The 23,896-nt window shown below is 54.4% G+C and overlaps 1 protein-coding gene across 8 annotated transcripts in view; it reads right to left on the bottom strand.

Moving 5' to 3' along the window:
• FLNC (filamin C) overlaps positions 1–23,896 on the bottom strand; it is a 104,032-nt gene that overhangs the window by 31,474 nt on the left and 48,662 nt on the right. For 4 of the 8 annotated variants that reach the window (XM_053252963.1, XM_053252964.1, XM_053252959.1 and 1 more), the window contains exons 9-24: positions 21,864–21,989; positions 17,929–18,066; positions 16,838–16,964; positions 16,269–16,405; positions 14,440–14,633; positions 13,142–13,255; positions 11,915–12,058; positions 10,903–11,026; positions 8,817–8,977; positions 7,946–8,036; positions 7,354–7,523; positions 6,292–6,409; positions 4,828–5,090; positions 3,324–3,921; positions 1,485–1,658; positions 525–687 (exon numbers count right to left, since the gene is read on the bottom strand). In XM_053252963.1, coding sequence (XP_053108938.1) covers positions 525–687; positions 1,485–1,658; positions 3,324–3,921; positions 4,828–5,090; positions 6,292–6,409; positions 7,354–7,523; positions 7,946–8,036; positions 8,817–8,977; positions 10,903–11,026; positions 11,915–12,058; positions 13,142–13,255; positions 14,440–14,633; positions 16,269–16,405; positions 16,838–16,964; positions 17,929–18,066; positions 21,864–21,989 — 2,842 coding nt within the window. The remainder of the gene's footprint in view (positions 1–524; positions 688–1,484; positions 1,659–3,323; positions 3,922–4,827; positions 5,091–6,291; positions 6,410–7,353; positions 7,524–7,945; positions 8,037–8,816; positions 8,978–10,902; positions 11,027–11,914; positions 12,059–13,141; positions 13,256–14,439; positions 14,634–16,268; positions 16,406–16,837; positions 16,965–17,928; positions 18,067–21,863; positions 21,990–23,896) is intronic. The other 4 variants (XM_053252966.1, XM_053252967.1, XM_053252961.1 and 1 more) reach the window with 1 other exon arrangement.

Below are 23,896 nucleotides of genomic sequence, written 5' to 3'. Positions count from 1 at the left end.
AGGGAGAGGGAGGAGGGCAGGCGGGCAGGCAGGCAGTCCGGGGTGTCAACAGCTGCTCAGAGCACTCCCCCCGCCCTCACCATTTGGGAAAGGGCTCCGGGGCAGCACGACGGGGGGTGGGGAGGCAGAGAAAGCTGCTCAGGGCACTTTCTGCATCGAGAGGGGGACAGCTGCTCCCTTTGCAGGGGCCCATAAATGTGGGGCAGGGAAGCAACCCACACACAGTGGACCAGGACCAGGAAATCCAGCGGGCACCCCTGTTTGGCAAGGTAAAAGGACCTTCCAGCAGCCCGCCAGCAGGGGAGGGTTCCCCAGGGAGCCTCCAGGACCCTGCCTTCCTCCGGCAGCCCTGTCGAGATTGGGGGCCCTTTCCCCACCGTTCTCTGGGGCTGGGAAAATGGAAGGCGCGCGCTCCCAGGCTCCTGGAAGCTGGCAGAGGAGAGGCCTGGCTCGGTCTGTATGCCGATCAGCCCAAAACTACCACCTCGCTTGGTGTGGATGCAGGAGAAAGCGAAGGCAGCTACCTGGTTTCCACAGTGAAACGGTTCGATTTGTTCACCAGCCCCCCCTCGAGGCCAGGGCCGTAGGCGCGGACACGGCTGGGGTCGCAGCCTTCGGTGACGCCCACTCGGAAAGGGCTCTTGGGCACCGGCATGTCATCATAGGTCACTTCCACAAGGTGCACACCTGGGAGAGCAGACAGTCAAAGCAGGTAGGGGGGACGTGTCTCATCACCATGCCAGCTCCCACAGGTAGATCCCACCAAGCACTCCCCTGATTATTACAGGGCGGCTCCTCGGATGTCTGCCCCTTCCCCAAAGCTCTTGCCGCAGTGCAAGAGGACTTCCACTGTGTCACACCCACAGGCACTGGGTCTAGACCAGGCCTGCTCAACTTAGGCCCCCCAGCTGTTTTTGAACTACAGTTCCCATAATCCCCAGCCACAGTGGCCAATAGCTAGGGATTATGGGAATTGTAGGCCAACATCTGCAGGAGGGCCGAAGTTGAGCAGCCCTGGTCTAGACTGTCAGCATCTTGAGAGTCTCTGTTTTCACTTTTAAAGAAGAAAGCAAGTCTCTAGTCCTCCAGACCGACTGAAATCTCAGAAAGGGAGGGGAGGTGTCGGCCAGGATTTGTGTTGCTCACAGGGTTGGACTTCCACACGCAGCATGGCTCTTGCTCCCTCCCAAATAACCAGCAGAAGCAGAATGAATCATGCAAAAAATATATATAGACGTAACAAGTGTTTCATTTGTACAATCCATGCAGCTTGCAGGATTTTGAACTTAGTGCAGAGTTCCGACAGTGAACAGCCACCCCTGGGAGTGATGGGTAGAAGAGGCACAAGGGATCCAAGGCTCCCTCAATCAGGCCCTGATTGGGTTGCGGGGAGAGGAGAGGGCCATCCGGGACAAGAAAGGAGTGGCGTGGTGGCCAAAGAAGAAAGGAGCTCCCTCACCCCAGGTGCAGGGGAAGGGCCTTACCATCCTCGTAGGCTGTGTATTGGACGCAGTAGGTGCCATCCCCTTTGTCCGTGATATACGTGTCTGTCTTGGCCCCCGAGGGGTTAATGACGCGCACCTTGACATGGCTGCCACCCACCTTGGTGAGCGAGCGGGCGTCCACTGTGAATTCGGTGGTGACTTCGCGCAGAACACCTGAGGAGAGATCATTGGGAGATGTCGCATCGTCAACCATCCAGGATTGCCCTGGATATTTCAAACAACAGCATTTGGACTCTGCCCTGGACGCTGAGTGGCCAGGATTTTGCCTGTCTCTGAGAGTGGAAAAATATTTGCCTTCAATAAAGAGAAGGACCATAAGAGCAAAGCCTTCAGAACGAGTGTAGAACTCTTATTGGCAATTTTTTTTTTTAAGTTACACATTAAAAAGGAAAGACTAGCACCCTTTTAATAAATCAGGGAGGGAAAGCCAGTTCACATGCATCAGAGAGCAGCACCTTCAGAACGTAAGCCAGAGAAGACACAGCTTGAACCTCTAGGTGGTTCTTCTTGGCCTGCATAGGGCTAGTGATAGCATTCTGGAAAAGGAAGTATTTTCTTACAGTCTGCGAGCCAGTTTGCGAAGAGTGCTGAGAATTCCCTACGAAGAGACCTTGAACTCTATCCATTCCTAAGAATTAAAACTCTCTAGGGATATAATCACTATTAAACCATTTTGTAATGTAAATGTGTCCCGTGTGAAATGGCTCTTTTCTAGTTTTGGAGTCTTCTGGCAACTCACCAGGACACCACTGGACTGGATGAGTCCTAAGAAACTGCACACCACCTGAAAGGTGGCCAAAAGCCATCCTGTCAGGATAATTCTGTGCTTTAGTTGTGCCTTATTTCTACTACTACCACTACCACTAATTCGATTTCTATACCACCCTTCCAAAAATGGCTCAGGGTGGTTTACATAGAGAAATAACAAACAAACAAGATGGAATGGAACCCTGTCCCCAAAGGGCTCACATTTTAAAAAGAAACATAAGATAAGACACCAACAACAGTCACTGGAAGTACTGTGCTGGGGGTGAGATTCCCACCCACTTTTATCTGAGATTCCTTACATCACAAGTTCTCAGACCTTGGTCCCCCGATGTTGTGGGACTACAACTCCAATCATGGCCAGCCACAATGGCCAAAAGCCATTATGACTGGGAATGATGGGAATTGTAGTCCAACAACATCTGGGGACCCAAGTTCGAGAACTCCTGTCCTACAGGGAGATCTGGCCATCTGAGGAATGGGACAGAATACGCAAGTCAGCTGACAATGGCACGTGATGAGAAGATGGGTGTGGTGTGGGGAAAACAGGCCAACTGGAGTCTACCAGGACGTGCAAACCAAAGGAACAACATTTCTAAGAATGACTGAAGCGAAACATGGCTCTTCCCCACATTACATGCCATATCCATATCCCACACTGCATGCCATTTTGCTTTTTACTGGATACAAAACATATTGGCAGCCTCACTTCTGAAAGCACCCAGAGAAAGAGAAAAGAAAAGAGAGGAGGAAATGAGTCATAAAGAAAGAAAGATGGAGTGGGCAGCAAAAACACTGATAGAAAATAGAGAACAAAAATAAGAAAATAAACAGGGTGGCTCAATTTATAAATATCAAATATTAGGTTAGCTACAGACAGGTAGAATACAGATAAGGAGAATATCTACCTGTGCTTTGCCTATATCTCTAGACAGATACAGACAGACCCGCCTTTTCTTTTTCGCTCATCTCCGCTTCACCTGACTCTAGCAAAGCCTCATCCAACCTGTTGGGGAAGGCAAGGCAAGAGCCACGTGGCCCTCCACAACTCACCTCGTGGTTCCACTCCAGGGCCAAAGACCTTGACGTTGCTGGTGTCCACAGCAGGGTCAACGTTGACATGTGCAGGGAACTTGGGCACAGGGTGTCCGCCATATTTAATGGTGATGGTGTAGGTGCCGGGGAAGGACGGGATGTAGGTGATGCTGTAAGTGCCGTCGCTGTTGTTCTGGATCAGGACCTCAGCCTTGACGCCCGAATCGGAGATGATCTCGATGGTGAGCTCAGCGTCGCCCGCCTTGGAGCAGTCCACCATGAAGGTGGCCACCTCGCCCACCTTGCCGTGCTCCAGCCCAGGCCCGCTGGCCGTCACCTTGGACGGGTCAAAGACGGGCTTGATGTCGGCCTTGAAGGGCGAGCCGGGGATGTGAGCTTCGGCAAAGAGGATGTTGATGGCGTATTCACCGGGCTCCGTGGGCAGGTAAGAGACGGAGCAGGAGCCGTCCCCATTGTCCTGGCACTCAATCTTGGCCTCACAGGGGCCCTCCACGGTCAGGCCCAGCCCCCCAGTGCCAGCTCCCTTGGTGTCGATTGTGAACGGTGCCGGCTTCCCCACGAAACCGCCCTTCAGTCCTGGCCCATAGGCACACACCTGCAAGGGAAGCGGGGGGTCAGTGGCGGGCCGCCTCTCAAGAGCTGCCTCTTAGGGATGGGGAAACCAACTCGAGGGCAAGCCGGTTCGCCATCGGTAAACCGGGCCAGCTTGAGGGCTTGACCTCGAGCCAGACCGGGCCCGGTTCGGCTCAGCCTCCAGTCAAACCCCCAAGCTGGCTCCGAGCCAGTTCTGAGGTTCTAAGTTTTAATTTTTTTAAAAAAAAACCCTTTTAACACTCACTGCCAGGTCTGGGCAGTGGCAGGAGCTGTGAGGGGGTCTCGGCCACCTCCCCCTCCCCACACCGACCTTCTCCCATTCTAAAAAGGCCCAGTCCGGCCTGTTCCTCTGGTGGCTGTGGCCATTTCGGAGGCTGCCACACAAATGCCCAGTGGGCCTCTGCGTGGCCGGGTCATGGGCCTGCGCGTGGGCGGCCATACAGAATCCTATTAGAGATGCACAGCAGCCTCCAAAATGGCCACCACTACAGAGGGGAGGGGGAGATGACAGAGAAACTCCCGGCAGCACGAGAGAGCAGGAAGGGTCTGGCCATGCACCACAGAGGCTACTTTTTTCTTTTTAAGGGAGGAGTAGCAGGAGTAGAACACTAAATGCCTGCTCCAGAGAGAGAAACACCCTACGCAGCCATGGAAGCAGACTCCTGCTTTGCTCTGCGGTCTAGCAGTTTGCTAACTGAGCAAAGAGGCACCTTTTTTAAAGTGGCGATTCTCTTCATAGAGCAGGGGGAGAGCAACCGGCCCTCTCCGTCCCCAGCACAAGCATCCCTCCAGTGGCTGCTGTTGCTGACTGAGGTTTCTTTTTTAGATTGTGCCCTCCTGGCTGGGCAGCAGGATGGCTCCCCACTTTGCCCCTTTCCCTCCAGGGAGTCCAGGGCAGGGCACTCACCTTGGATGGGTCTGGGGGCATGACCGCCTCGACCGTGAAGGGGCTGCCCGGGACGGGGTGCCCGTCGTAAGTGATGTCCACCTTGTAGGGCCCCTCCTCGGGCGGCATGTACTTCACCGAGTGGATGTCGTTGGTGGTGCCCGTCTCCATCTTGCAGGGGATGGGGCGGCGGGAAGGCGAGCTGATCTTGACATCCAGCTGGCCCTGCCCGCCGGCCCCCCGCGTGTTGATGGAGAATTCCTGGTCGCGACCCACGTCCACCTCTGCCGAGAAGAAGGTGGGAGGGGTCAGGGCAGCCGGACAGACAGACAGCGAGCCTCGTCTGCAGCCCGGGAGCAACATGCAAAACTCAGGGTTGGATGTGGCAGGCGGCCGCAGTTGAAGACCAAACACGACCCCGGGCTTCTTGCATATCCCAGGAAATCAAGCCTTGGGGTTGACGGCTGTTTTGTGGCAGCCTGTTGCTGGAATTATAGCAATAGCACTTACATTTATATACCGCTTTATAGCCGGAGCTCTCTAAGCGGTTTACAATGATTTTAGCATATTGCCCCCAACATTCTGGGTACTCATTTTACCGACCTCGGAAGGATGGAAGGCTGAGTCAACCTTGAGCCCCTGGTCAGGATCGAACTTGCAACCTTCTGGTTACAGGGCGGCAGTTTTACCACTGCGCCACCAGGGGCTCTTATTGCAGTTTTAAAGCATTAGAAAAAAACCACGGAAATCAGATCGACAAATGGCCACTACCCCCGCGAGAAAGACGCACACTACCAAGCAAGACACCCACGGAAGAGAACTTGTGAAGCCGGAGCGGCTCCATTTGCCAGCAAAGTAAGCAGCAGCCGAGGTCTTGGGGGGGACTTGTCAGCAGGACGCAGGGAGGGAGACTTCAGCCTTGCTGCTCGGTCTTCGGGCAGGACAGTGGAACTCAGGGAGCCAAGGAGCCTGCTCCCAGCCCTGTTGACTTTACAGTCAGTCCCACTGACTAGGGAGACTTGCTCCCAAGTAAGTGCACATGAGACTGAAGCCTTCATGTTTTCCTTTTACATATGGACATTTGAAGCTGCCTTCTACTGAGTCAGACCCTTGGTCCATCTAGCTCAGTATTGTCAGCACTGGTCGGCAGCATCTCAAGGGTTTTAGTTTCCTGGCCCGATGTGGAGATGCTACCAGGGACTGGACCTGGGTCCTTCTACATGCAAAGCAGGGGGTCTCCCAGCTACGGCCCTCCCCCTATTTTAGCATCTATTCGGGGATATGTTTCAGGTGAGTGCAAACATTGCACTTTCTTCTCTAGTTTTCTTAACTGTGTTTTTGTCATTCAGATTTTCAAAGGGTGACAAACTCAGGGAAGTGCCCCTTTCATTCCGGGAGTCCTGTGGCATGCACAGACACCACCCAGAGCCCTGGCATGGGTCACAATCCCTAGCAGTCTCACCCACCCCCACCACCCCCACTTACTGCTGTTGAGTCCCTGCACTTTGACCTTGCTGAGGTCAAGGGGCGGAGCCACGTTGACGGGGAAGGGGCTCTTGGGAATGGGGTCCCCACCATACGTCACTGTCACAGCCATGTTACCCTAGGTTGAGGAGGGAAGGGGGGAGAGAGAGAGAGAGAAAACAAATCAGCATCAGTTACCATAAGCTTGTGAGTGGGTGGGTTAGGGAGAGCCCTGTGGATGTCCCTGCCTGCACCTTGTGGCTGCAGATCTTGTCCCCATTTCTTCCTCCCTCGCCCACAAACACTAGCCCACTGCGCTGTGGAGCGATTTAAAACAAATTTGCTTGGGGGTCTGTCCATGGAGCTCACACCTGCCTGAGAAGTCACAGGGCCCTGATCGCTCTGTGGGGAGAAAGGATGCTAGACCACACACACACACACACACACAAACACACACACACACAGAGAGACCAGCTTGTGTGCAGAGCTGCTCCCACCCCCATTATTTTGAAAACCTGGATTAAGCCAAGGCACTGCGGAGGAGACATCGCCACGGCTTCAAGGCATTCAGGCTGAAAGCATCAACACCTAACTAAGCCCCGGGACTCCAGTCATGGAAGGTCTCAGGAAGGGATAACCACCACGCCCCATATCAGAAGGAAACACTCAAGTTGTCTTTTATCATGGGATGGGGTGATGCAAGGAAAGCTGGAGGATCACACACCATCTGAGGGCTTGCTGATGCACGACACACTTACAAGTTAGTTTTAAGCTAGGCTGGACACCTGAGTGGGGTCCCCCCCCCAAGAATCCTGGGCCTTGTCGTTTGCTGAGGACGCGTCAGCCTCTCCCCTCTCTGCCCTCACCACTCCTGGGGCCACCCTCCAACCCCACCCTGAGCCACCATTTCCAAGGAGAGGGGCGGGCTACTAAATAGGGCGATAAGTTCTGGGCCAGCGGTCTGGAGCGGTGGGCTATGGGGTGGGGCAGGGGGGAGTCAGCGGAGGATGCTACACAGGCTACCCAAGGACCCTGGGGGGGCTCTGTGGAACCAGCAGCAGGGGCGGGGGCCGGGCAACTCACCTGCTGCACGGCCGTGTACTTGACGGTGTACGAGTAGTCGTGGTTGTCAATGATCTCAAAGTCGCGCACCACCTCGCCCTTGGTGGCCCCGGCAAAATGCACGTCCAGCTTGGCTTTGCCGGCCCCCTTGGTGAACACCGTGAAATGGGTGGGCTTGCCAACCTCCACGCCTGAGAGGGGAAAGGCAGAGGCTCTCAGTCCCCGGCTGCATGGCTGCCCCACTCCAGTGGGGCCAGGGATGGTGCTGCCTGCCCTCTCCTCACTGGGTACACCTGCCCAGCACAGGGGTGGGGATGCTCGGGCTCTCCGGCTGCTGGACTACAACTCCCATCGTCCCCAGCCGAAACCGTGGCTGGGGGTGATGGGAGTTGTAGTCCGGCCTCAGCTGAAGAGCCTCGAGTTGCCCGCCCTGGCCTCGCACTGTAGCCCTCCCTAGCAGCCCCATTAGGGCTCAGGACTCCTGGACTGCAGAGAGAGCCCCCTCCCTACGAAGCCCTCCCTTCCCTTCCCTCCCCAGCCGGGGGCTCCCACTCCCTCGGGAGTCCTGTCTCCTCCCATGCCCAGCAGGCCACCTCCTGTCCTCCCCGCTCACCGGTCCGGCTGAGTCCAGGCCCCTCGGCCTTCACCTTGCTGGCGTCGTGGGATGGGTCCACCTTGATGTGGAAAGGGCTGATGGGGATCTCCTGAGAGGGACAAGGAGAGAAGAGGGATGGATGGCGGGCGCATGATGCCAGGGAGGCATGAGACCCCGCCCTGACCCCTGGCAGCAAATGGCCCCGCGGCTTCCTTTCTGGAGGCTGGGGCTGGAGCCTGCCTGGACGCGAGGGACTGCAGTCCTGAAGGCTGCCACAGGAGGGGAGGGGTCCGGGGTCCCAATGCTCAGGTTCAGATTGGTTGGCTGGGCAGCATGATCAATGCTGCCCCCGCGCCCCCCGCCAAGACATCTCATAGGAAGTTGCCATACACTGAGTCAGACCCTTGGTCCATCTCGCTCAGGATTGTCTACACAGACTGGCAGCGGCTTCTCCAAGGCTGCAGGCAGGAATCTCTCTCAGCCCTATCTGGGAGATGCTGCCAGGGAGGGAACTGGGAAGATGGATGCTCTTCCCAGAGAGGCTCCATCCCCTGAGGGGAACATCCGACAGTGCTCACACTTCTAGTCTCCCAAATGCGACCAGGGCGGACCCTGCTTAGCTCAGGGGACAAGGCATGCCTGCTACCACCAGACCAGCTCTCCTCTCTCCATCTCCTTTTCTGGTTTGAGGTTGTAGGGAGAGGCAGGGGATACCCAGCTGCCCCACTGGCAGTCACCTGCACCTTGAGGCAACTGCCTCGCCGCACCTCATGGAAGGAACAACCTGCTCACCCGTCACGCCGACTGCTGGCAGGCAGGACTCCCACCGCCCTCCCCGTCCTCCCAGCACCCCCACCTCCAGCCCTGCCTCGGGGCTCCTGCAGATTACCTGGTTGGCAAAGAGCACCATGATGGTGTAACGCCCGGGGCCAGGAGGGGTGTACTTCACGGTGAAGGTGTCGTTGTCATTCTTGATGATGTCAAAGTCAATGTCGGCCTCCACCGGCCCCACCACGCCTGGAGCGCACTTGATGCCGATGCTCACGTCCCCTGAAAGAGAGCCATTTGCTGATTTCAAAAATATAATATATATATTTTCACATTTACATTCCGCTCTTCCTCCGAGCAGCCCAGAGCGGTCTACATGTTTCTCCTCACAACAACCCTGTGAGGGAGGTGAGGCTGAGAGAGGAGAAGTGACTGGCCCAGAGCCACCCAGTGAGTTTCCTGGCTGGGCGGGGATTTGAACTCAGGCTCCCCGGTCCTAGTCCATCACTCCAACCACTGCACCACACCACACTAGAAAACAAATGCAGCGGCACACAGGAAAAAGAAGCAGAGACAGAAATACGATCAATCAACTTCAGTTACCGTTTCAAACCACAGTAGAAGCCACACATGAACAGAAAGCTAATCAGAATGAACAATGAAAAAACAGACCTGTTTAATCAGGCTTTTGATTTATAGTTTTAATTTTTAAAGAGTTTTTAATCTATATTTTAAATTGTTTCAGTTGTGTTAATGTTTTGATTGTTGTGTTTTACATCGTAACTGCTCAGAGATTTGTTTACGGGGAGGTCTAGAAATATGCCACATACATACATACATACATACATACCTCAGCCAGGAAACAGGAGAGGATAACTACGAAAGATGATCCAATCCCAGGAGGTCTCAAACTCAGGTCCCCAGTTGAGGCTGCACTACAAGTCCCTTCATTCTCATCTTGCAGGCTAGACTCAAGGTGCTGGTCTTGACCTTTCAAGCCCTACACGGCTTGGGGCCAGGGTACCTGTCGGACCACTTTTGCCCATATGAACCTGCCAGGGCCCTCCGCTCATCATCTCAGGCCCTGCTCATGGCCCTGCCACTAACAGAGATCTGGTTGGCAGGGACTAGAGACAGGGCCTTTTCGGCTGTGGCCCCTCGGCTTTGGAACGCCCTCCCTTAAGAGCTTCGCCATGCTCCCTCCCTCAGTGTTTTTAAAAAACAACTAAAAACACACCTAAAAAGGAGGCTTTTTAATGCTCCATCTTTGGTTATATCTGGTTGGTTCTTTAGTTTTTATAATTCTTAGTTTTTAGCTTTTAAAACAATTTTTAATTTGAACTTTATACCGATTGTGGTTTTTAACCTGACTTTTAACTTGTTTGCTTGATTTGGTTAATTTTATTACTTTTATGGTATATTGTATCTATTTTATGGCTGTGAGCCGCCCCGAGCAGCACAGTGTACTGGAGGGGCGGGGTAGAAACATGTCAAAATAAATAAATAAATAAATCCCAGCCACGATGGACTACATCTCCCATCATTCTAGCCACGATGGCCACTGTGGCTGGGAATGATGGGAGTTGTAGTCCAGCAATATCTGGGGACCCAAGTTTGAGACCAGCCCCAAATGAGGGGCTGGGAAGAGGCAGCAAAAGGCCCAGGGGCGTTGCAAGCACCACACACACACACACACACACACACACACACACACACACACACTTCCTTCCTGGTACAAATATCCCAGTTCATGCACCAAATGACACTCTTTCCAGGCAAGAGAACCCCCATGAGTGTCTCTGCTGCACTCAGATCCGTGCAACTTCTCTGCCATCCCAGTGAGGCGTCTTACAAAGGGGCAGAAGTTGGAGCTCGTGGTGAGCTAAAAGGCAGGACGCCCACAGAAGCCAAGGCTTGGCTGGAATCCAAGCAGCACCTTCGCTAGTCAGCATCAAGCAAAACCCTGCCAGAAACTAAAGCCACAGACTCAGAGACTCGGGGGGGCCTGGGCAGTTGCTTGTAGTTCCAAGAAAAGCCTTAGGGGAGGCAGGTCGGGGGGGTCCAGCTACGTCCTCCTCAGGAGTTGACATTTTGTGGGCGGCAAAGGGCGAGACCCAAGGGAAACCTATCATGGAGCAGCTGCAGTCCCCGGTTTCCCTTCGGACCCCACAGAGATCATCCTCCCCCCACCCAGACTGCCCCCTTACCTTGCCCAGCCTCGCCGCAATCCACTGTGAAGTAGGTCGGCTCGTTGGCCTTCAAGCCTGTCTTCTCAACTCCGGGACCGTAGACCTTGACTTTGTTCGGGTGGCTGCCTTCGCCGATACTCACCTGCCAGGAGAAGATGGGAGATTCATTGGCAGAAATACATTAGGGCAAGGGCCTCAACCTTGGGTCCTTGGACGGTGTCTGACTACAACTCCCATCATCCTTAGCCGCAAGGGCCTTTGGCCGTTGCAGCTAGATCAGGATGGGAGCCTCTGGGTTCTGCCAGGGTGGAGGATGCTGGTAAAGAAGGTGGTCTCTCTACGGCCCAGTGCCTCTGTCTCTCTGGGATGAAGTTCCTAACTAAACATGGCCCCAGGCGGAGAGCAAGCCACTTGCCCAAGACATGGGTCTCCAGCAATTATGGTTAAAGGCAAATCTGAACCCTGATCTCCCAGAAGCCGACCCGAGAATCCAACACACCGCACCGGAGGCTGGAGCTGGTAGTGGCAGCTGCCTTCAGAGTCCAGTGATGAAGCAAGATGTGCATTTTAGGAGGAACAAATAAACCTCTATGATCAGAAAGAGCAGAATTTTGATCACTTGAATCTGGGAATGAATGAAAGAGGGAGGGAGCTGGTCTTATGGTGGCAAGCATGCATTGCCCCCTTTGCTAAGCAAGGTCCACCTTGGTTTGCATTTGAATGGGAGACTACACGTGTGAGCACCATAAGATCTTCCCCTCAGGGGATGGGGCCACTCTGGGAAGAGCAGAAGGTTCCCAGTTCCCTCCCCGGCAGGTGGCGAAGGAGTCTTTCTAGCCAGGCTGCCTGAGATCCACCGTCCTGGAGTCCTCAACTGTTGAGCCTGGGACCTTTTACACGCCACCCGTCTACTCTGTCCCCCGGTTACGGTGCCTCCCTGCATCTGAGCAGCCACAAGCTGAAGACAGAGTGCCGAGCTTCACACCGCCACCCAAGGGGTCAAGCTTTCCTCCGCGCAAGCGCCACTCACCCGGAAGGGGCTCTTGGGAATATTGACACCTCCCCAGCTGATGATGATGGTGTGCTTGATGGCCTTGGTGGGAATGTAGACGCAGGAAAAGGTGCCGTCCCCGTTCTCCTTGACCTTGATATCAATGGGGACACCCTCTGCATCCTGCAAAGAAAGGTCTTTCCTATAAAAGTCAGGTTCTGTCTTCGTCACAAGTCCAAAGATGAAAACCAGGGCAGATATCAGGTTTGTAGCTAGGCAGGTCTGAGATGCTAGAGAATTTCCCCCCAATATTTTTCACAATATCAAGTCATTAAAATCTTCAGGATTGCTTTGAGAGCTACCTGGGGATGGATGCCAATCCCTAGAGATCCCAGACCAGTCCTGGAGGGCTGATGGCACCCCTGGTACGGAAAGGGGCCTCCTCAATTGTGACAGGTATGGGACCAAGAAAGGGCCATTCAATGCCCTTTTGGGTGTGTGCTGTTTAGCGGTAAAGAAGAATTTCTGGTGTCTCATCTGCATAGCCCCACCTCTCCATCTGCACAAGAGGACTTGTGGGTCTCCCTGCTTTCTTGACGGCACGAGGTGCTGCCAGTAGTTGCAGGAGTCCCTCACAAAGGAAAAACTCTCTGGAGTGGGTGGGGGGCACCATGTGTGTTGCAGAAACAGAGGCAAGCATGCAGCCCCTCAAAGAGGAAACGCTCACAAGAAGCTTTATTGTTTGGACTGCTACATGGGCGATCATTCAAGTGTCAACTGATGGCTACTCTCATAGGACTTCTTTGCTTACACCCAAGTTGGCGTGTCGTAGTCCCTTCCTTTGACAGTTCTCTGGGCTATTCATTCATTCGATTTCTAGACCGCCCTTCCAAAAATGGCTCAGGGTGCTTTACACAGAGAAATAATAAATAAATAAATAAAGATGGCTGCCTGTCCCCAAAGGGCTCACAATCTAAGAAGAAACATAAGATAGACACCAGCAACAGTCACTGGAGGGATGCTGTGCTGGGGGTGGAGAGGGCCACTGCTAAATAAAAGAGAATCGCCACGTCAAAAGGTGCCTCTTTGCCAAATTAGAAGTTACTCATCTGCACTGAATTCCGCCCACTGCAGATGACAAGCCTTATCGTCCCACGTCTTCGGAAGGCCAGTCGGGAGCTTCTGGTCTTGTCATGAGCTGCTGATCCACCCCTTCACCAACTGACTGCGTTGCGCAGACTGGCACACAGGGCACACTTCACCTACCTGGGCGTAGATCTTGAGTTCCGCTTTCCCGGCTCCTCTGGCATCAATGGTGAACTCTGCTGGCTTGTTCACGATGCAGCCGACGGGCTCCAAGCCAGGGCCGAAAGCTTTCACCTGGAGGAGGAGGTGCAGAGGGAGGGCGAGGTGGGAACAGCCTCAGGAAAGTATCGGGGCTACAGTGAGGGCTGGGTACCTGCTTCAATCCTCTGGAAGCACAGGCAGGACGTGATGCTGAGAACAGACTCCAGCTCCTTGAACATTTCAGCTCTTAGTCGAAGAAACATGTTTCTAGCACTGATGGAAGCAAAGGTGGGTATGCACGGAAGTATGTGGACTGAAATCTCAGGGGCCAGAGAGGCGGACCAGGAAGATTTTCAGTGGCTTAGGAAGCTGCCTTGTACCGAGTCAGACCACTGGTCCGTCTAGCTCAGTACTGTCTCTACACTGACTGGCAGGGGCTCTCCAGGGCTTCAGGCAGGAGTCTCTCCCAGCCCTACCTGGAGATGCTGCCAAGGAGTGAAGCTGGGACCTTCTGCATGCAGAGAAGATGCTCTCCCAATGCGCTACAGGCCTCATCCCCAAAGGAGAATATCTTACAGGAGACAGAAGTCATATACAGTCTCCCATCCAAATGCAGACCAAGGTGGACCCTGCTTAGCAAAGGGGACAATTCATGCTTGCTACCATGTGAGCGTCTCTCCTTGGACTTCAATGTTCTTTTCACTTTCATGACTAGAAAACCGGAATAAATTATGCAAAAGACAAGGAAATCAATCCAATGTGCTTAGTCTGCATAATCTATACAGGACACAACGCAATCCTGCTGGCAATATCTAAATGGATGATGGCCAGTTCTTGCTCTGATTGGTTGACCTCTGTGCTCATTCATGGAGGAGTGGGACAGAATAGCTCCGATTGGCTAAGTCATGGTGGGCGTGGCTTTTGAAGGAGGTACCTTTTGATGGGGGCAGAGATAAGAACATAAGAACTGCCCTGCTGGATCAGGCCCAAGGAGGCCCATCTAGTCCAGCATCCTGTCTCGCACAGTGGCCCACCAGATGCCGCTGGAAGCCCACAGGCAGGAGTTGAGGGAATGCCCTCTCTCCTGCAACTGGTACTCAGGGGCATCCTGCCTTTGAGGCTGGAGGTGGCCGACAGGCCTCCGACTAGTAGCCGTCAATAGACCTTTCCTCCATGAAGTTATCCAAACCCCTCTTCAAGCCATCCAGGTTGTTGGCTAGTAGATCAGGCTAGTCATATCAACTCGGATTGGCCAGAAAAAAATGAGGAAGGCCTACCTTCTCCGGGAAGTACTCATTGGTGGCGGGCAGGATGTGGGCGATGAACGGACTGTCCTTGATGTCCTCGTCATCACAAATCACATGCACGGCATACTCGCCAGGCTCTGTGGGCCAATAGCGGACATCACAAGAACCATCTCCCTTGTCGTCACACTCAATCTTGGCTTGTGAGGGGCCCTCAATGGAGAAACCTGCAAGGAGGGAGAGAGAAGCATCACAGGCCAGAAGCAGGACACGTGGCAGCGGGGGCAGCTCCTTAGACAGAGCCACATCACTGCCATGCACTGGAAACCTGATGTGTCTAATTTTCAAAAGTGTGCTTTGGGTTGGTTGTTGCTCATGCTCCAAAACCCATACGTCCCCTCACCTTCTGAGACACTGACATGTTTACAAAATTCAGACCTGATGTACATCCTCCTAGGGAAAACTTCAGATGCTTGACTAACAAGCAGAAGGTTGCCGGTTTGAATCCCCGCTGGTACTATATTGGGCAGCAGCAATATAGGAAGATGCTGAAAGGCATCATCTCAGACTGCGCGGGAGGAGGCAATAATAAAAACCCCTCCTGAAGTCTACCAAAGAAAACCACAGGGCTCTGTGGGCGCCAGGAATCGAAATTGACTCGATGGCACACTTTACCTTAAAATTTGCCTTAAAATAAGGGCCACTGTCTCCAGGGGAGGGCTGGGCCTCTAGAAGGGGAAGCAGCCAACCCTGTTCCGCTGCTCCGTGTTTCAGGTCCCTGGCTCCTTTCCTTTTCACAATGCTCATGTCAACCAGCAGCCTCTGCCGGCCATTTAACAAACTGCATCACTAATACTTCAAACCACAGTTAAAAAACATACAGCTGCCCACAAGAGAACCCACCCACCCCCGAACCAAAAGCTTGGCATATAAAACCACCACCAATTGCCACCAACACAGGACCTCAGTATTAACAACACACTGCACTGCCCCTGTTGTGAAGCTAGAATTACAAGTTACAATTAAATACAAACCCCAAACGTGCAATTCAAACACCTCGGACACCACTGTTCCGTTGACGCTTATTTAATCAGCACCTCAGCACACACCCCTCAACAACACCTCACATTAATGGTTACCATCAGGAATGCGGAAAGAGAATTGAAACAAGGGAGCTGCAGGGAAGATATCAAGGCAAGGAATGAGCGGGGACCACTTTCCCTGCACCCCTTTACTCCACCCATAGAGAAGACTGGGACTGTCTGAAAGCACTGATTAATTGGGCAGTAGATTTTAATTTTTAATGTAAGTACTAATAAAACCTGCTGCTGACAAGCGCTATCTCAGAAGACACATCCTCCGCGGCTCTCTCATGGAAGAAAGAACGTCACATCCAAGATGAAGCTTGCAAGCCCGATATGAATTAATAATACTCCCATGCAAACTGAATCAATGAATTAATTCAGGGGTTCTCAAACCCGGGTCCCCAGATGTCGTTGGATTACAACTCCCATCATCCAATGATGATGAAGGAGGAGGAGGAGGAGGAGGTGGTGGTGGTGGTGGTGGTGGTGGTGGTGGTGGTGGTGGTGGTTATGGTGATGGATGATGATGATGATGATGGGTGTTGTAGTCCAACAAACTCAATTTTGAGAACTCCTGAATTAACTGATGAATCAAGCAAGATTCCAGCATCAGCCCTATTTTGCGCCGGTCTCCTGGATTTCAGTGAAGAAGCTGCTTTGAGAGGCCCGGAATTCCACCACTGAGATACCATGACAGAGAAACATCCACCGCACGGCCCACCACTCCCTCAGCCCAGCTGACCCACACGGAGGGTTCTTGCTGCTGCTTCTGCTTACCCAGGGTACCCACTTCCGTGCCAATGGCCTCCACGACAAAGTCTGCTGATTTGCCCACCACGCCGGTCTCCAAGCCAGGCCCCCAGGCCCTGACCTTCTGCACCCCAGCGTCTGGCCCCACCTGCACTTCAAAGGGGCTGAAAAAAAAGAAAGGGAGAAATGAGTCACGCATGGAGCATGTTCTGGCTCAGCCCTGCCTAATGGAAATTGCCTGGCTAGGATTCACCGCTGAGCTCAGGTACGGGCATCCTATTCATGCTGCAGAGGGCTCCGTTGTTTTGCAGAATGTGTTCTGCTCCTGTCATCCATGAGGAGGGGAAAAGATCACCGAGGGCCCGCCCCAACTGCTGGGCAATGTTATTCAGCCCTGCTAACCAGCTTCTGAGATGTCATTAGGCATCACCCCCATGCCTTCAAGCACCGCTTTGCAACCAAGAGGACTAGGAGCTTGCTTCTCAAACCACCGTGGAAAGGGAGACCCTCCGGAGGTTGAATTCTGCCCCCAGGGCCACATCTTGCGTCTTTTCTGCATGCACACAATTGCACCCAACACACAGCCTCGCTCTTACCTCCTTGGAATGGCATAGCCACCCCATGTGATGGACACCACGTACTTCCCAGGCACCACTGGGTAGTAGTCACATTCATACACTCCGTCGCCAACTTCCCGAACCTTCACTGGCTCCTCGGTGCCTTCTGTGAAAAAGAGCGGAGCAGGGGGAGGAGACAGAGGCAGGGGGCATGAAGGGAGAGGGCAGTGGAGTGCACGCCCACCGCCCCATTGCTTGCGTTTCTGGCTTGCTTTGGATTGCTTCTAACGCTGTGATTCCCCAGTCTTTACTTGCCGTTTCTTTCCACCAGAAGGGAAGAAAGCAGGATGGGGATGCACCATTCCAGACTCCCGACTGGCTACAGACCAGCTAAGACGGCAGGTGCTTATTGGAAGTGAGCTGGTCTTGTGGGAGCAAGCATGAATTGTCCCCTTTGCTAAGCAGGGTCCACTCTGGTTTGCATTTGGATGGGAGGCCACATGTGGGCACTGTGAAATATTCCCTGAAGGGGATGGAGCCGCTCTGGGAAGAACATCTAAGGTTCCCAGTTCCCTCCCTGGCAGCATCTCCAAGAGAGGGCTGAGAGCCTGCCTGCAACCTTGGAGAAGCTGCTGCCAGTCTGTGTAGACAATCCTGGGCTAGATGGAACAAGGGTCTGACTCAGCAGCTTCCGATGTTCCTATGCCCAGGTCTGCTGTTTGCAAACTATAAGCGCTTGTCACGCAGCCAGCCAGTGGCACAACACAGAGGTGCAGGGAAACCAATCTGCATAAACATCCTCAGGCATGACCTGCATTTGGGCCTGGAGGTGTTCCTCCTGGAATGGGCTTACACCCCACTCCCAGCTGCATGGGGCCCAATCCTCATGAGACTGCCCTGCATCCCGGGGTGTCTGTGTGTGTGTTCTGCAGCACCCCCTTCATTGCCACACACTCTCCCTCTGGCCCCCTCCATCCAGGACAGAGATGGGGCCTGGCGATGAGGCCGAATGACCCCTGAAAAGCGGGAGCCGGCCCTGAAAGACCCCCTCCTCTCCCTCGCCACCCCTGGCTCCTTCTGCACGGCCGAGGCAAACAGCAGGGGTAGCGGGGAGGGCTTCCAGCACTTACTTGGCCCCTTGACCACCACCTTGAGCTCCCCGGTTCCGGCCCCCTTCGTGTGCACCTTGAAGTCGGCCACCTCCTTCACGCGCACGCCCTTCGGCTGGAGGCCGCGGCCCATGGCCCGGCAAGCGTTGGGGTTGCAGGCTGCAGAGGGGAGAGAAGGCAGAGCTCAGCATCCTGGGCTGTGGGGGGTGGGTGTCTTGCATGGAATGAGCCCAAGCCCCCCCCCTCCCCGTGCGCCTATAGGACTCCGGGGGGGGCCCTCTCAGCAGGGGGCTGGAACGGAGGGAGAGCACCGCAGGACGCCAAGAGCCTGGCCCCATTCAATGCTGCGGAAGCCCAGGCCCAGCCAAGCACTGCAACCCCGCCATCCAGGGGGACACTGGCGCCCAGGACCAGACGCTGGCAGGCAGCTGGCCGCTCGGAGGAGACTCTCCGGGCACCACCTCGGAGCATGCAGGAGCAAGCAGGAGGGTCAAGGAGCAGCCCATGCCATCCAGGACACTGGCAGCACCGGCCCTTTCTCCACGGAGGGAGACCCACCAGGCTCCGCTCGGAAGTAACTCGCATTTGGGCTTAAACCATCGCAAAAGGGGGAGGAGTCACAAAATGGACCATGCTTGAGCTATAGTGGGCACCACCCATTCCCAGCAAAACTCTGAGAGCTGAACTATTCCCTACAGAGCATCATAGTAATGTTGGACCAAACAGCAGGGCCTGGAGCACCTTCCTTAGGAGGCAAAGCTTCAACCCCGGGGCTATTTCGTTTGGGAAGAAGACAACTGCGGGGAGACATGATAGAGGTCTGTAAAATCATGCATGGTGGGGAGAAAGTGGAGAGAGAGAGATTCTTCTCCCTCTCACACAACGCTAGAACCAGGGGTCATCCCATGAAATTGATTGCCAGGAGGTCTAGGACCAACAAACGGAAGTATTGTTTCACACAACGCGTGATCCACTTGTGGAACTCTCTGCCACAGGATGTGGTGACAGCCGACAACCTGGATGGCTTGAAGAGGGATTTGGATCACTTCATGGAGGAGAGGTCTATCAATGGCTACTAGTCGGAGGGCCGTAGGCCACCTCCAGCCTCAAAGGCAGGATGCCTCTGAGTACCAGTTGCAGGGGAGTAACAGCAGGAGAGAGAGTCCTCAACTCCTGCCCACAGGCTTCCAGCAGCATCTGGTGGGCCACTGTGTGAAACAGGATGCTGGACTAGATGGGCCTCCTTGGGCCTGATCCAGCAAGGCTGTTCTTAGCAGGCATTTAAACCACCTTCTGTTTTGCCTAAATGATGATGGGGCTCCTTCCCCCCAGCCACCTGAACCTTCCACTCCCTGGTCCACCCCACTCCACTGGCTCCTGAAACCTTCAGCTTTGCCTTCTGGTGTCCAGAAACTCCAGCCTTGCTAGCAGTTGCTGAGGATGAGATTTTCCCCCACACCCAAACACACACACACACACACACACCCAGAAAGGACCTTGTGCAGGGAAAAGACTTCTAGGTCAGGTTCTTCCCCCAAAGGACAGCCCACGATTTGGACAATGCTAGCAAGACTGCCCTATTTTGACTGCAAAAAGTAAAATACTGCTTTCTAAGCTGAGGAAAGCTCTCCATAAACAGGGGCCAGTGCTGAAAGGCCCTTTCCCCAGTTACACGGCAGAATCTCTGCTTGGCAGGGGGGTGGCATCTGGAGAAGGACCCCCCAAAATGACCTTCTTAACAATCAATCAAGTTCATGCGATGGCAATCCAGCGGTCCTTCCCATTGATCACAGATGGTCTGGTAGAATCTAAAATTTATTAGCTTTCCAGACCTCCATTTTGGTTCCCAGTACAACATCCTTTCCTAAAGAGGCCATTATATTCCTAGCTAGTTAGCAATGATCAGGGCGAGCTGGCAAACCCTGAAACAAAACCTTCACACTCTAGAAAGTTTCCACCTCTTGACTGGGGGGACTCTTCAGATCTCTCAAAACTCCCCCGTTTGACATCTCCCATCAGCCAATTTCCACCACGATGCTGCACAACCTCCAGACCTCCAGCCAAGTACTTGCTTCTAAACAATCAACCCGCATCACCACCATCAATGTAGTCGTGCCCCATGCCCTGGTGGGGGGCAGGCCCATTTCAAAACCAGTCCTTGCAAGCTTTGAAAGTGAGGGGCAGGGCAGAGGACAGAAAGGAGGGTCTCTTCTTCTCTCCTTGTGCTTCTTGCAAACTTTGCAGAGATTGGAGGGGAAGGCGCTCCTTGCCCAGTATGAAAAAGTCGCATCGGTCCTGAAGAACCACTCCAGTGGTTTGCCACCCTGCCCCAATCACCAGCCACCTGAGGTGACTGCCTCACCTTGCCTCGTGAAAGAAGGACCAGCTCTAGTGGCCCTCCCATTCCATAGATTTTGCCAGTAGAAGCGGTGTAAAGGTGACGGTTCTGGCCGGGCTCTTCCAACCAGCCTAACCCAGCATTCCTGCCCTCCTGCTGGGGTCTGGCTTCCCCGCTCAGCCCGAACTTTCGCCTCTGCCCAGCTTTTAAAAGTGCACAGATGGAAATGGGTTCCATGCAAGAACATCAATCCTGACTCACTGCCATTGACATCAACGGGGCTTCAGACAGCCATAACTGCCTTGATTTGTTAAGTGAGTCACAAGTAATGAAATTAACATGTACAAAGGAAGAAGGGAGATTTGTTTCCCCACTGGGAGAGGAGACCACCCTGAAGGAGCCCGGAGGAAGGAATGCAGGAAGCTGCATTACTGCAGTAGCCATGAATTCTTAGGGCAGAGGTTCCCAACCGCAGGTCCCCAGATGCTGCTGGACTATAGCTCCCATCATCCCTACCCCCAGCAGCAGGGAATGATAGGTGCTGTAGTCCAAAAGAGCTGGAGAGCGTTGGGAGGGGACACCCCTGGATTAGGGCAATGGGAAGGAAAGGTGAGTGCAGAAGCAGTTGCCTGAAAGAGAGGCTGCCTAGTAGGGTGAAGCCACAGCAATGCAACTGGCAGAGACTACAACTCCCAGGCTGCAATGCAGCTCAAAGTGAAGCATGCTGGGCCCTGGGAACCTCCCTCAGGGGCCACTTTTAGTATGTCTCTCAAATGCACACCACGAACAGACAGACATCTGGCAGATGCATGGAACAGACCAACTCTAGAAGAGGATTATGGTGATTGGGTCAGCACGATGCCATGCACAAGATAAGAGAATTCCTAAAGCAAGTCAAGGAATTATGCTGGCAGACTAGCTGGATTGACCTCCTCTACTCTGAGAAGGATGAACCCCAGTTCCAAGAGTGTTCTCCCTCCCTCCTCCTCTGCCATTTCATCTCCCAATCTTTCCTTTCTTCTGATCAGTTTTAACCTTTACTAACATCTTCCAAAAAGAGTCAGTTGGCAAAGGTATGTTTTGCAAGAGCTGAGTGGGCTAGATCAAAACAAATTAAAATCAGCTTTGCAGAACTGAGCTGCGAGTTTGAAGCAAAGCTGCATGAAAAAATTCAGCTCCTTTGCAGGACCAGTTAGGTAAGACTTTGCTACTTGCTCTTGCCTATGAAAGTCCACGCCACAATAACCAGGTTCATCTGCCAGAGGACTCTGCTACAGTCCGCTGAGCTGCCTGGGCTGAGTCTTTAGCGCTGCTAAACTCAAAGTCTTGAGCAACTGACAAGAAAAGAAGCTAAGGTTTTGCAAGGCGTCTTGCGGGACCTGAACTTGCTATATGGTCCACGCCTTCATTCTCTCTAGAGACAGAGGGATAAAAACTTTTGATTCACTCTTCTTCCCCACCTCCCGCCCCGCAAACCAAAGCACCGCTCAGTCAGAGCCAGGGCCAGTTGGGGAGGGTGTCCCTCTGGGCCTGCCTGTGCCATGCCAGGGCGGAACCAAGTCATGCTCGCAAGCGCAGGGGGCCAGCCGGGCCGGGCCCCGCTTGCACTACTACTAACTTGGTTTGCGCGGCTTGGGCAGAGTGGGGGGCGGGGTTTTCTTGGCCTTGTCGGCAGGCGGGGTGCGGACGGACTGAGGGATGATCTGAATGGGGGAGACGCCGGGCGGAGGCGGGGGAGGCAGAGCTGCAGGGGTCAGAGGAGAGAGGAGAGGAGGCGTTAGTGAGGGGCGGGGGGGCGAGGAAGCAGGCATCGCCCGGACGCACACGAGGCAGCGGAACACAGCCTGAGGACCAGGAGGGGACGGGGGGGGGCAGCAAGTGTGGCCTGGCCTGGCCTCGGTTTGCCCGCCTCCCAAGAACCTGTTCTCAAAGCCCGGCTCCGCTCCCACACAATCAAGGGGAGACTGCCTCCGAGATCATGCACGCCCTTGCCCAATGGATAGCCAGTCTGATCCCAGCTAGTTGGGATCCGGGGAGAAGGGCTTGCAGGCCCACTAACTCACTGGGTGACCCAGGGCAATAAGTCACTGTCTTTCAGGGATTGCACTCAATGGGGATGCTGAGAGGGCCAAACGCAACGGCGAAGAGCGTCTGGACGGAACGGGCAACCTTCATCTCTCTTGGCTCACAGGGGACAGGTCTGCCGATGGCCAGAGGTCTTGGTGGCTCTAGGCTGCCTCCACGCTCAGAGGCAGGATGCTTCCGAATACCCGTTGCAGGGGAGCGACCGCAGGAGAGAGGGCACACCTTCACCCTTCCCGGAGGCATCTGGAGGGCCACTGTGGGCATCAGGGCGCTGGAGTGGAGGGGCCTCCTTGGGCCTGATCCAGCAGGGCTGTCCTGAGGACGCCCACACACCTCTCCTCTGTCGTGGTCAGAGAGCCCTGCTCGGCTATAGGGGGGCAGGAGGGCTTGGCAGGAAGCGGCGATGTGTCAGAGGTTCCTGTTTTGCACGGCAGGAAGGAGGGAGGTTGCCGGCAGACCCCAGGTCCCTCTGCAGACCCAGGGCCTGTTTCCTGGGAACGTCCGAACTGCAGCGGGAGGAGGCATGAGGCGCATGGGCCAGAGAGCTTGCAAAAAGCTCCGTTCGGGAACAGAGCAGTGTCCACGTCAGGGGGCCACAGCACTGCGAATGGTCCCAACACCCAGCAAGGCAGTTCAGAGGGTTGGAAACGGAGAAGGGCAAGCACCACCACCACCCCTCCCAAGTTTCTGGAGCTGCCGGCGTCCCGATCTTCAATCATGTGCGAGCAGACAAGTGACTAGGAGTTGCAGGGAGTGACGGTGTGTGAGAGAGAAGCTGGAGAGGACGGTGCTGCCCTTCCCCACTCTCAGACCCCACATTTTGGCAAGGCTGGAGGAAAAGCTCCCCTACCCAGCAACTTCCTCATCCACGATCACTCCCTGTCCTCATGCTCACACACGACTGAAAGTCAGGAGCACGGGAGTCAGGAGCACACACTGCTCCCAGCGCTGGGTCCTACCCAGTTTTCGACCACGTGGCCAACCTTGGCATTTGGCAACGACAGTCGCTGAGGAAGAGGGAAGCCGTACCATCCTCTCCGCCAGCACGGCCCGGTGAAACAGGCCAACCGCTCTGGGGAAGCCCCCCATGGGCAAAAGCAGGAGTTCTCAAGCTTGGGTCCCAGATGCTGCTGAACTACAACCCCCACCATTCCCAGCGGCAATGGTTGAAAACCACGGTGGCTAGGGATGGTGGGAATTGTAGTCCAGCAATAGCTGAGGAGCCTCCAACTGGCCCCCTCTGAGCGAGGTTCAACCTTGGCATCCCCAGCTAACGTGTCAGGGAGCAGGTAACGAGCCCGTTCTCGGCGGAGACACTGAAAAGCCGCTGCCAGTCAGAGCAGCCACACTCAGCTAGATGGACCCAGGTCTGACTCAGCACAAGGCAGCTTCATCGGTTTCCTGGGAGCACCGATGGCTCAGGCTCCTTCCTACACCATTTGAGTCTCACTTCACTTGTTAATGGGGCGGATAGAAATCGCCATGAGGTGAATCTTGCCAGTTGCACATTTCGTTTGAATATCTCAAATATTTCCATGTTTTCCCATGGAAAGCCAGAGGTGGTCC

Source organism: Hemicordylus capensis, chromosome 5 (assembly GCF_027244095.1).
Source record: "Hemicordylus capensis ecotype Gifberg chromosome 5, rHemCap1.1.pri, whole genome shotgun sequence".
NCBI lineage: Eukaryota > Metazoa > Chordata > Lepidosauria > Squamata > Cordylidae > Hemicordylus > Hemicordylus capensis.
The sequence above is the reverse complement of the archived record's forward strand: the minus strand, read 5'-3'. Positions and strand labels throughout refer to the sequence as shown.